Source organism: Coffea arabica, chromosome 4c (assembly GCF_036785885.1).
Source record: "Coffea arabica cultivar ET-39 chromosome 4c, Coffea Arabica ET-39 HiFi, whole genome shotgun sequence".
NCBI lineage: Eukaryota > Viridiplantae > Streptophyta > Magnoliopsida > Gentianales > Rubiaceae > Coffea > Coffea arabica.
In genome coordinates, this window is record NC_092316.1 from 28,183,336 (window position 1) to 28,197,180 (window position 13,845).

A 13,845-nucleotide genomic window follows, 5' to 3' on the forward strand; every position below is an offset into this window, starting at 1 on the left:
CATTTCATGACATATTTGAACCTGATTCTTGGATAGACAAAAAAACACTTGTATTTGAGGAAGGTTAGACAAATATTTCAAAGTACCGAGAATGACAAACTAGACATACTTAAAAGACAATATCTTTGATCGAAAACAAAACAATGACTAAATTCATTCATATTATTCCAATCTTGTTTGCCACATCCAAAGCAACGTAGTCAGGAGATAAACGAACATATGCTTTCTTTGTTCCAACAGACCTGATCAAAGTATTCACTTTCTTGGTCTGTATAAACAAACTTTTGTGATCATCAAAACCAAGAATAACAATAAGGTTTGAAAATTCGATGCATGAGGTCCATGAAAGCAGCAGGGGCATTGGTCAGTCCAAAAGGCATCACGGCAAATTCGTAGTGCCCATACCGAGAATTGAAGGCGGTTTTAGGCACATCTTCCTTTTTAATTAACAGTTGGTAATACCCCTGTCGAAGATCTAACTTTGAAAAGACCACCGCACCCTGTAATTGATCAAATAGCTCATCGATGTGAGGTAGGGGGTACTTGTTCTTAATGGTCACGTTGTTCAACCCTCGGTAATCGATACATAGCCTCAAGGTCCCCTCCTTCTTTTTAACAAAGAGGACAGGTGCCCCCCAAGGTGATCCACTCTCGTGGATAAACCCTCGCTCTAGAAGGTCTTGCAATTGTAATTTCAGCTCTTTGAGTTCCGCAGGTGCCATTTGGTAAGGAGTTTTGGAAATAGGGGAAGCCCCTGGACAAAGGTTAACTTCAAACTCAATTTCTCTTTCTGGAGGCAGATTTACTAACTCATCAGGAAAAACATCAGGGTATTCACTCACTACCGGAACATCTTCTATTTTCAGTTTGTCGGCAGGAGTGTTAATAAGAAAAGCTAGGAACCCTTGCGCCCCTCTACTCAATAATTTCCTAGCCCGAATACCCGATATCATAGTAGATGAGGCTAGACTACCCCTCACATCTAACCTCAAAGTTGCCTCCCCAGGAATACGGAATTCTACTATTTTCCTCTTACAATCCAGTTGGGCATCGTATCTGACCAACCAATCCATGCCCAATATCACATCGTATCCTTTTATGACTAAACTTATCAGATTCCCCAATAACTTCCGCTCACCTACCCAAATCTCACAATCCGAATACATCTCGCTAGAAATCAAACATTGATCCCCTGTAGGTGTGACGCCCCGAAAAAAAGAGTTTGAGAACCCGTAAAAACTCTAATCTTTTCCGAGGGTTTTATTTCCTTTAATAGCATGTTTTCTGCATTTCCTGGCTTAGGAAATTTTCCTGAGGAATTTTTATGAGTAATTATAGTTTTTAGATGATTTTTCTAGCCTTGGAGAGTTTTTGGAAAATTAAGAGTATATAATGGACGTGGGACCCACTAGTGCGAAAAGTTCGGAAAAATTCGGCCAAGAAGGTTAAGTTTCGGATACTGTGTAAAATTTATCGGGTGTTAAGAGATAAGTAGAGTGTGTGAAATGATTGATGTGAGAGAAGAAAGAAAGGATAGGAATGCATTTAATGAGGTGACAAGTGTCACTTTCTCATTGGGTGAATTTTAAGATTTACTATTCCAATTTTTGACTTTTTGACCAAAGGATTAAATATCCAAAAATTGCCCAAAAATCACCATTTTTCACTCTTGGATGGCCGGCCCTCTTGTGCTAAGGAAGGAAGAAAACTTCTTCAATTTTCAAGTACCAACTAGCTCAAATCACCCAAAAATACTTGATTCCATCTATTTTACTCCATAAAATCTCTTTAGTTGATGTTAGTGAGTGTTGTAGTGAAGCTTGTTTGAAGGTTTAAGGTGTCCAACATCCTCCTCTCTCTTGTTTCTTGGTAAGTGAAGCTTGAACACTCTCTTACACCTTATGAAGCCTAAGTTATGCTTATTAGTGATTAAGGTGCTGAAATTTCTGGTTTTTATCTTGGTTTGAAGTGATTTGGTGAAGTTTTCCATTTTATGATGAATTTTCTGGTTTAATATGAATGGGATGTTGTGGCTATCTTGGATGATTGGCAATGGACTATAATGACTCTTGTAGGTGTGAATTGTTGCTAAATGCAACCAATTTTGGATTTGGTGTGAAAATTGAAAAGTTAGGGTTCATAAATCCCTAATTCTGTCCGGTTTTAGATCATAGGGTTAGAGGCCGAATTGGACTTTTCTCAAAACATGAAAGTTGTAGGTATTGATGTGCTTGAGGTGTCTGTAAAATTTCAGGTCATTTAGATTAATGTAGAATGAGATATGACGAAATTACTGTAGCTGTTCTGCTTTGGACAGAATGCAAAAACTGCGTTTGTATTTGGCCATTTTGACTGGAATTGGTTTGGATTTTGTTGTTGGTGTCTTCTGATGAAATGTAGCTGGATGTCTTAGCTAACTTATGCCTTTGGAATTTCGGCATTTGGACTTGTATGGACTGAGATATACCGATTACAGTTTTCTGTGTTTTGCAAACCTGTTTTGGTGATTCTGGTTTAGTGTTTGGCATTTTTGACCTAGTTGGGCTAGGAACTGGATTGAGTCACCTTCTACATTTTTGTAGCCCTGTTTCATAGCTTAGAAACGGTGGGTCTTACACCCCCAACCGATAATTGTAGTGAGAGTTGTGCCATTACCGCATTATGACGTCAAAACTGTTTTTCTGGTTTTGAGCTTAACCTTCATTTCCGGACTTTTCCCTAGCTTGACTTGTCTTTGTACTACTTGGAGCTTGCTGAATGGATATTAGATGAACTTATTTGTGTGACTTTGGGACTGGCTGGTGTAATAATGAAGCCATGATGGCTGGAAAAGTTAGCAAATGTAGGGGAAGTGCTGTCCGAACTTTGAAGGGACTTGTTTGCATTGGGTTTGTGATCTAAGGCTTGGAGTTGAGCAAGGCAATGATACATGATGGATGGTTTCTGCGCCGTGGAGGTGAGTGACCCTAAACTGTTTCCAAAATTACTTATGAACCGTTTATTGCACTATTTACTTGATTGCATATCATGAGTGCTTGCATGTGTCCCATGACATGTTTTGGCTTAAATGAGTGCTTGGAATTCGTGTGCTGAACACCAACGTCTCCACCTCTGTGTACTGTTCATCTGGAGCAAATGGCTCCCCCACTGACTGTTTACTGTTTAATGTTTGTTTGGAGCGTTGGGTGTTTAAGTACAACGATTTCGCTGGCTCACGAGAGCAATAAATGTACCTTTGATCTTGAAATCATGACATCACTGAAATGAACGACTGTGAAACTGAATTGATTACTGATTTTAATGGTTACTCGCTGAGCTTCTAGCTCACCCCAAAAATGTTTTATTTCCCCCCCCACAGGGCTCAAGGCGAAGAAAAGCTTGGAGTGCTTATTCACGTGACTGGATGGCTTATATCGTGTACAGTTTAAGTTTGGATCTATTTTATGTACGAGTTGGTCTTGTATAAAGATTTGAATTTGATATGGATGTAAGTTTACGTTCCATGATTGGAATCAGTTTCCGCTGTATTTGTGATATGTAATTATTGGCGAATTTGATGAAATTTTGAGATTTATATTGTAATTGGGTTGAGGACTGTAGTGAGCGACTGAGTCCCGGCGAGAGCTGGGCAGGCGGTCCGCCGAACCCTCTGGTTCGCCCTAGGGAGAGGTGGGGCCGTTACAGTAGGAGTACTAACTTCCAGCTCATAGGGAAGAATAACAGGGTTTATATCAATTCCGCACATAAACTCGGGGTTAACGAAAGAATGGGTGGCTCCAGGGTCTATTAAAATTCTAGCTAGGCGGTGGAAGACAGGAATCGTACCTTCCACTACCTCGGCTGAGTCAGGAACTGGACGTTGTTCGATGGAGTATACACGTGCGGGCACCTTCGGCTTGACACTTTCTACCCGTGATTGACTTGAGGTAGCCTTGGATGTCGGTGTAGTTCCTTTCACGTCTCGGGCTTGGACTGGACAACTGGCGAGCCGGTGCTCTGCACTCCCGTAGCGTAAGCACTTGTTCTGTTTCCTCCAGCAGTCGTCCTCCGTGTGGTTTGGTTTCCCACAAAAGCCACACGGCCCGCGCGCAACAGTAGCGGAACTCCCCTGTGAGGTACTCCTCTGCTGGCCTCGTCCGGGTTGGCTTCCTCGAGAGGGAGCCCCTCTGGCCGGACTCGCAAACCGTCCCCCTCCAGCTCCCCTTCCAAATTTAGGAGGGGTACTTTTATCCCCTTGAGTTGAGCTACTTCCAGTAGCTCCACGCTTTCTATTCTGGAAGTTCCTCACCTGAAGCCTTGCGTTCTCGGATCGTAATGCTTTCTCAACAGCATCACTAAAAGTGGTGATTTGGGCTACGGCCAAATCCTTTTGGATTTCCACATTAAGCCCCTGAAGGAAACGTCTTGCTCTCCTTTGCTCGGTCAAAATGAGCTCAGGGGCAAACTTGGACAAGCGTGTGAATTGGCTCTCATATTCGGCTACCGATTGCGTGCCTTGGCGTAGACGAATAAATTCGTCTTCCTTTTTCTCCTGAACCAACGGTGGAAAGTACTTAGCGTTGAACTCCCTAACAAAATTCGTCCATGTCCTTGGTGTCTGCTCTCGCTCCCATTTTGTCCGAATAATGTTCCACCAAGAGCGAGCAGCCCCTTCAAGTTGAAAAACCGCAAAGGTCACTTGCCGCTCCTCCGAGTAACGTAGGGCAGCAAAAATGTCTATCATCTTCTCCAACCATTGCTCCGCCACATCCGGATCGGGCCCTCCAAGAAATTTAGGTGGAGAAAATTTTTGGAATCGTTCGAGAGCTCGATCTTCGCTCTCGACATGATTTCCAGGGTTTCCAGGGTTGCCGACAGGTGGATTAGGGTTGGGGCCCTGTTGCTGCACCACCTGGGCCAGGAGATCAGTCATCCGCTGGATAGCAGCGGCTACTTGCACATTAGGATCGATTTGGGGTTCAGGAGTTGGTTTGGGCACTTCAGTTCCCGTACCCTGTTCAGTCGTGGGTTGCCTACCCCCACGTCCTCTACCGCGGCCACTACGCGTGCCTTCCATCGTTCTAGGTCAATCTAGGGTCAAAATATACACATAAATATAGCATTAATATAAAAGTGTACACCTCTGTGTATAACAATAAACATGAACACTCAGCCAACCAATGACTTCATAACACTTAAGCACATAACACATATTCATAGCATTCACAACAAGAGCAAACATTTATACAAAACAGTCAGTCAAGTACAAACAGGGAAAGCCTCTTACGGAATGGTAATACAAAAGTAATATATACAAAACTAGTTCACTACACAACGCGACTAGCTAAGGGTCCTTCCCGGCCTATCATTCCGTATCCCTTATATATACAAGAGGCAAAATGCCCAAAATAGCCTAAAAGCCAAGCCCTAGCCTACCGTGGGACTAGAGGACCTACTTGCTTGGGCGGGTTCACTTCCAACCCCGCCTCCTACACTAGAGCCCTCGTCACTCTCGTCCCCTAACAGGTCATCACATAGGTTTAGCATTGATCCGGCTCTCTCCTTTAGTTGCCTCGCTCGCTTGACCATACGTTCACGTGTCTCTCCCAACTGCGTGCACAGGTCATCCACCCTATCTTGACCCTCACCCAGATCATATTCCAAGTCCTTAATTCGCTCGGCTTGCCTCTTGTTGGCCTCTTTCAGTTGATTTACTTCCGCCTCTAGCCGTGCACAATCCTTGGCCAACTCATTCCTTTTTTTATCCACAGCCAATACTAAGGTATTGGGGTAGGCAAACCTGTGACGGCACTCACAACGCCGAAGGCGACTTGCCGGACTCCAGCGTACCGCCGTCCCTCTCGGCCGGACCTGGTACTTGATCATAGGAAGTACTCCCCGGCCCTGCTCCACAATCGGTCTCTCACTAGGCCCACTACGCGCGTCCATCCTACATAGAAACACAATTCAACTCAAACACCCTTACGAAAACAATCAATTACAAGTCCCAAATCAAGAAATTTCTAGCATGCCCAGGTTAATCTAAACCTAGGCTCTGATACCACTTGTGACGATCCCATCTTCCCCTAAGGCGAACCAGAGGGGTCAACGGACCGCCTGCCCAACTCTCGCCGGGACTACGGGTCGCAAGCAATCAAATCGCAGTTGATTAATAAAAGGAAAACTTGACAAAATGAATGATTTATCCCTTTAAGATACTCTTATAACCATAATATCACCACACAAGAACGTATAGCGCTCGAGCACTTCAAACGGACAAGAAAACGAAAAACGAAAATTTGCCGCGGATGAACAGTAACCGGCCACGTCACTATCCGGCCAGAATCTGGCCGGATATCCGGCCGGATTCTTGGCCGGATAGGAGGCAGAGGCCAACCCCGAAAGGGGTCGAAATTCCCCTGGCAATCAGGCCGGTAATCCGGCTAGAAATTGGCCGGATTGCTCCGGCCGAATTGCGGCCAGTAGCCAAAACCAGATTTTCAAAATTTTTTTTTTCCTTCCCCTGCATATCCGGCCTTGTATCCGGCCAGAACCTGGCCGGATTCTTGGCCGGATTCTGGGCAGTGTTTTTGCCAAAAATTCTTTCTTCCTTCGATCGCAGCCAATACTCACATAAACATATCAAATATATAATGCAGTTTATCCAAGACTTGATAAAGCCATATGTACATGCCATATATACATAAGAAAGGTTCAATTATACACTTCCAAAAGCACTTGAGTTCATATACATCAAAGTTCAAGTTTCCGAGGAGCTAATCAAAACTAGCTACTTAACTAGCTCTACTCATTTCAAAACTTGGGGTCCAACATTGCTCCTGTAAGGAAAACAAAATAACGGGGGTGAGCTTACGCTCGTGAGGTACCAAATTCACAAATAAGTGATACAGGCCATCAAACACATAAGCACAAATGCCTTCATTCAATCAACCATATATGAAAGGATACAATCGGCCCTCAAGGGCCGTTTTCCGATTGCCATACTTGATCATACCCGTTGACACTCCGTCAACCATTAGAGAAAACCAAGAACCGTAGGCACCTCTTTACGCCATTTCCTTCCACCAATCACCCCCTTACCGGGCCCGCACACCTCACAGTTACAAAAGGCAATACTCGAGTATACCATAAGATCGAGGAGTGAATACTCCACTCGACTATCAGTGACCCAAAGGCACGTTAACGACTCGCCCAAGCCCTAGCCGGCACGACTCGAGTAACGGCCTAAGGGAAAGAGCTCAGTTTTCACAGTAATAATAGGGCATAGCCCTAGCAAATATCAAACCACATATGTACATGAAATTTCACAGTCCAACAGTAACAATAATGCCAGTAAGTGGTCAAGAGCGATAAAGTATACCCTTGACCTATTCAAACCATACAAGTCACATCTCAAGAGCATTCAACCATTTAATGATACACTCACCAAGTAATCAAGTAAATCACACGTTCGAGTCAGGAGTAGGTCCCGGTCCACCGGTTCGACCTAAGACAAGCAAGAAAACATATTTGAGACTCATACACGAGTCAACGTATAGGTTTAACCTACTAATACAAGTTACTCGAAAATACAAAATGGAGCAACGAAAGTGTGGAATGTGAACAAACTCCCCAATTCATCCATTCTATTCAAATCCTTCTCAATTCAAGACCACCCATATCTACAACCAATTGGGCGGCATTTCCCCTTAATTTCTTCACATTTCCAACCTAATGAACAACACCCAACTTGTACCATTACACTTATGGTCCTTAAACTAGTCCATTCACCCCATTTGAATCACAATACAACCATATACACATCAATTGATAGCATGAAAACCATACATGGAAAAGCCCCAATTTCATCAAACCCTAAAACCGAAATTTTCTCACAAATGCTGAAATTTTCCACAATTAACCACCATCACCACAAATAGGCTCTAAATCATTCAATATAATACCACCACATCCTAGTTAATCATGAGAAACCATATAAAACAGAAAATTCCCCAATAAATAGAAAATTATCACAACTCATCTATAAGTCATGAAATAACCCACAAAATTGCATCTTTAACCACTAACACTTATCAATTTCATCTTACATCCAATAAGGAAACAATTCCATATTTACTCACCTTACAATTTCTTGATACAAGGTAGATGAGAGCTCTCCCTTTTAAACAAAACCCACCAAGCACTTCAAACACTCCTAGCAAGAAGGTTTTATGGAGAGATTTGGAAGATTAATGGTTAAATTCCAAGATTTGGGCAAGAAAATGAAGCATGAGTTGAAGAGCTTTCTTTCTTTTTTCTCTCTAGAGTGGCCGGCCAAGAAGATGCAAAATGAAGAAGAAATTTGATAAAATTTTGATTTAGTAAAGGTGTAAGACTTAGTCAAAATTCAACCTCCAATGAGAATGTGACATGTGGCCTTCAAGCTTATCCCTTCCTTTTGTCTTACAACACTTAATTAATCCAACTAACCTCAAATTAACTCATAACACTAGGTCACAAAGCTTCCGTATATAAAATTTCCAAAGCTACATTTTACCGTACCGATCGTCTTAGTGGGTCCCGCAACCACTGTACACCCTTAATAGCACAGAAATTGACTTAAACCCAGAAATGATGCAAAATTCATATTTTCTCATAAAATTCCCCAGAAAACCCACAGATAAAAGAAAACCCTAAAATTAGGCCCAAAAGCCCAAAATAAAAGCCGGAAAAATAAGAAAATTTTCGGGATCTCACACTCTCTCCCCCTTAAAGAATTTCGTCCTCGAAATTTCTCACCTGAATCACTAAACAGTTCTGGATATTTTGTTTTCATCTCATTCTCCATCTCCCAGGTTGCCTCCTCGACTCCGTGATTCTTCCACAGAACTTTCACCAGTGGAATTTGCTTATTCCTCAATTCCTTGACTTTCCTATCCAGCACTTGCACAGGTTTTTCTTTGTAAGTAAGGGCCTCATCAATTTCAATCTCTTCCGACTGGATAATGTGAGATGGATCAGGGTAGTACTTTTTGAGCATCGACACATGAAATACATCATGAATCCGTGACAAGCTCGGCGGTAGTTCAAGTCGGTATGCTACTTTTCCAACCCGTTGTAGGATCGGAAACGGTCCCACGAATCTAGGTTGGAGTTTCTTTCCTTTGCCAGCAGTGACACTCCGCAACGGGGTAATCTTCAAGAATACTTGGTCTCCTACTTCAAACTCCAGATCTTTCCTTCGATTATCAGCGTAGCTCTTCTGGCGACTTTGGGCTGTCTGGAGTCTTTGACGGATTACCCTGATCTTTTCTTGGGCATCCTCCATCCACGGAATAATGGTAGGGTCTATGATCTTCTTTTCTCCTACTTCATCCCAGTATATCGGTGAACGGCACTTTCGCCCGTAAAGGGCTTCGTACGGTGCTATTTGGATTGATGAATGGTAGCTGTTATTATAGGCGAACTCTACTAACGTCATGTGCTGTCCCCAATTACCCCCGAAATCTAGAATACTCGTTCGTAACATATCTTCGAGAGTCTGAATCGTTCGCTCTGATTGTCCATCCGTCTGAGGGTGATAAGTAGTACTCAAATTCAGCTTCGTCCCCAGAGTTTCCTGAAACTTTTGCCAAAACCTAGACACAAAACGAGGGTCTCGGTCAGAAACGATGCTCACGGGCACTCCATGTAACCTCACAATCTCTTCCTAATATACCCGAGCTAACTTATCCATGGAATACTTCATATTCACAGGTAGGAAATGAGCCGACTTGGTCAATCGATCAACGATCACCCAAACGGCATCATGTCCTTTTTGAGTTCTAGGTAGTCCAGAAACGAAATCCATGGTGATATGTTCCCATTTCCATTCAGGAATCTCCAAAGGTTGCAGTAGTCCCGAAGGCTTCTGGTGCTCAGCCTTAACTTGCTGGCACACTATACAGGTTTGTACGTACTGAGCTATCTCTCTCTTCATCCTGTCCCACCAGTACAATCGTCGCAAGTCATGATACATCTTGTTACTTCCTGGATGAATTGTATACTTAGATCGACGAGCTTCCTCCAGAATCTCCCTTCTCAAAGTTTTCTCATCGGGCATCACTATTCGATTTCGAAATCATAAAATCCCTTCAGGGCTCAAATTAAAATTGGGTATTTCTCCTTTCTTCACCTTTTCCACCCATCTTTGAATTGTCGGATCCTTAATTTGAGCTTCCTTGATCTTTTCTAAAAACACGGACGCCACTCGGATATTCCCAAAGGTTGTCCTATTATGCTCCAGCTTTGGATTCCATTCTCCAACAGCTCCCAATAATTCCCACTCCTTCACCATCAATCCAGACATCTGAGCCTTTCGACTTAGGGCATCGGCTACTACGTTAGCCTTACCAGAATGGTAGTTAATAGTATAATCGTAATCCTCCAAGAATTCCATCCAACGGCGTTGTCTCATGTTCAACTCCTTCTGGGAAAAGAGGTATCTGAGGCTCTTATGGTCAGAATAAACTTCAAAAGTCACTCCGTACAGATAGTGTCTCCACTTTTTCAGAGCGAAGACAACTGCGGCCAATTCTAGGTCATGAATGGGATAGTTTTGCTCATGAGTTTTCAATTTCCTGGAAGCGTAAGCTATCACTTTTTGGTGTTGCATCAATATGCACCCCAAACCTTCTTTGGAGGCGTCAGTGTAAACAGTAAAACCGTCTAGACCGTTAGGTAAAGCTAGAATAGGGGCCATAGTCAATCTCCGCTTCAGCTCTTGAAAGCTGGTTTCACACTTATCACTCCACAGAAATCGTCCACCCTTTTTTGTTAGATCGGTCAAGGGACTGGCAAGTTTCGAAAAATCTTTGATAAAACGCCGGTAATAACCTGCCAACCCTAGAAAACTTCGGATCTCAGTAGGGTTATCGGGTCTCTTCCACTCAGTTACCGCCTCTACCTTAGCCGGATCCACAGCAATCCCTTCCTTTGAAATCACATGCCCCAGAAAAGCAACTCTTTCTAACCAAAACTCACATTTGCTAAATTTGGCATACAACTGGTGCTTCCTCAGGGTTTGTAGGACCTCTTTCAAATGTTTTTCATGCTCCACACGGGTTTTTGAATAAACCAATATGTCATCGATAAAAACAACGACAAATCGGTCGAGATAAGTGTAAGTCCCACAGACAACCAAGAGGGGGGGTGAATTGGTTGATTAAAAACTTAACCAAGTTTATGCACTTTTTCTTTAATGAAAATTTACCTTCCGTTTTAGTAATGATCAACCAAGTAGATTAGAAGACAATAGCAATATTAATCAGAGAAGCAAGTATAGATAAGCAATGAAGATTTTATTAAACAGAAATATAAAATAGAGAAACAAACCAAGTGTCTACCAAGCTTTACCCAAACTTGAAGACCAAACACTAGGAGGAGCAACTTCTCTTTGATGAACGAAGATCAACTAGATGTACAATGGAGGGAGCTCTTCCTCCTTGCCCTAAGCCTCACTTAGTCAAGCTAGGAAGTTTTACAATCACTCAGAAAACCCTCAACAAAGCTACACTAAAGATCCTTTCAACCACAAAAGAAATGCTCAACAGAAATTCACACCACTTTAATACAAATCTGCTTTGGAGACTATTTTCTAGCTAAAATATCCCTTGAGAACTTGTAAACAAAGTGAGCAAAAGTCCCTACTTCGTTCAGACCAGTTTGATTTTAAAGGGATCCAGAAATGGGCTTCATCAATGCTTCCAACGGATAGAAGGCAGCTGAAGAGTCAACTAGCCGTTGGGGCTGTCGGACGTCCGACGATCGAATCATCGTCCGAACCAATCGTCCGATGATAGCCAAGTTGAGGTTCGGACGTCCGATAAGTTCTTTGTCGTCCGACAGCACAGCGTCCGACCTTGGGCCGAGAGCTAGCAAGTCATCTTGGAATTTTTCGGACGTCCGATGCGGTTGATTAACGTCCGATGGCAAGCGTCCGATCCTTCCGGACGTCCGATGCTTCCATGTGAGCGTCCGACGGTGCTTCCTTCCTGATGTTCTTTATTTTTTCGGACGTCCGACAGTTTCCTTTCGGCCGTCCGACCTGATTGTCCTGTTTTTGCTTCTCATTTTGGTTGTTTTACATTTCATGACATATTTGAACCTGATTCTTGGATAGACAAAAAAACACTTGTATTTGAGGAAGGTTAGACAAATATTTCAAAGTACCGAGAATGACAAACTAGACATACTTAAAAGACAATATCTTTGATCGAAAACAAAACAATGACTAAATTCATTCATATTATTCCAATCTTGTTTGCCACATCCAAAGCAACGTAGTCAGGAGATAAACGAACATATGCTTTCTTTGTTCCAACAGACCTGATCAAAGTATTCACTTTCTTGGTCTGTATAAACAAACTTTTGTGATCATCAAAACCAAGAATAACATTCTCCCCCTTTTTGATGATGACAAAACAAAAGTTTGAAATGAAATTGATGATTGAAATGAAAACTCCCCCTGTCTTAATGAATCCTAAAATTTAAAAATTTTGAAAACCTCCCCCTCACTTGGCTGCCCATCCGAGTTAAACAATTAAACATTAAACAATTAAGCATATCAGCCAATCCAAATTTAAACAATCAATCCAACATATCCTAACATCACTAATCATCAATCACCAACCATCACTCAATCCAATCATTCATCAATCACCAATCATCACTCAATCCAATCATTATACCATCTCCCCCTTTTTGTCATCACAAAAGGGCAACCAATCACATCAACATCAACATCCCTTTTTGTCATCCACACAGTCACAAATTTACACAAGTTCACAAATCAACATCCTGGTGACACCATCCAACACATCCATCAAAACAGTACTTAAAATAGACAATCATATTCAATAGACAATCATACAATCCACAAATTCATTACATTCACACAAGCAGAATAGACAATCATTCATCAAAATATTTAGACATTCATCAAAACAGTACTTAAACATCCACCAGATCATACCAAAAGAAACTTAAAATATCCATTACAATACATATTCATTGTTGAATACCACAAACACATAAAAGAGACAAACAGAATGCAAATGTCCTAAATGATGAACTAAGTGGATCCAGGAGTCCTCCGAGAGAGCTGATATTGAGAGAGGTCTTCCTCATCAGTTTCTTCATCATCTTCAGTAGCTTCTTCAATTGGTGCCTTGCCTTTGTCTGATGTGGAAGGGCCATGAGGAGTCACAGGAGTTGATGGATTCGGATCTGGAACTGATGAACCTGGATCAGTGGTTCGAGGTTCTTTGTCATGTGAGACTTCCTCAACCACAGGTGGAGGAAAAAGAAGGTTCTTTTTATCAAGAAAGGCAGCTTGTTGCTCAGAAGACATGGTGAGCATTAGGCCATGTTCTAGAAGAAGAACATGCTGTTTGAGTTCATGAAGAAGCTCAATTACCTCATTACTGGAAGAGGAAGATGCTTTAGTGGTAGACTTCCTAGGGTGAATGGGAGTGAGTGAAATGGGTGAAGAATCATGTACAGTCTTAGATCTTTGTTCACTAGATGATGCCCCCTTATATGCCCACAGATTATCTTTAAAAATAAGATTTTTCCTTTCAAAATATGCTCTGGTAAAAGCATAAGAAGATGCTTCTTTGGGACAAACACCTAGAATTGGAACTTTGTAAAATTCAAAAATCTTTTGAAGAAACTTCCCATAGGATAGTTTTCTTCGAGAGTCAGTAGCATAGCGAAGTAAAAACTTGCACATGACAAAGCCAAAATCAATCCGAATTTTTTCTCGAAAACAGTAAAAAAGATACAGCTCCATTTTGTTTGCATCAGTTCTATGGCCATCAGTGGGCA

At 42.1% G+C, this 13,845-nt stretch overlaps 1 protein-coding gene across 1 annotated transcript; it reads right to left on the bottom strand.

Annotated features, from left to right (window-relative positions):
- Positions 1–293: 293 nt before the first annotated feature.
- Positions 294–4,723, bottom strand: LOC113693528 (uncharacterized). Its single transcript, XM_027212069.1, has 2 exons — positions 3,826–4,723; positions 294–856 (listed from the first exon to the last, which is right to left on the bottom strand). Exons 1-2 carry the CDS (start codon positions 4,721–4,723, stop codon positions 294–296), a joined length of 1,461 nt encoding a protein of 486 aa, XP_027067870.1.
- Between the last annotated feature and the right edge of the window lie 9,122 nt (positions 4,724–13,845).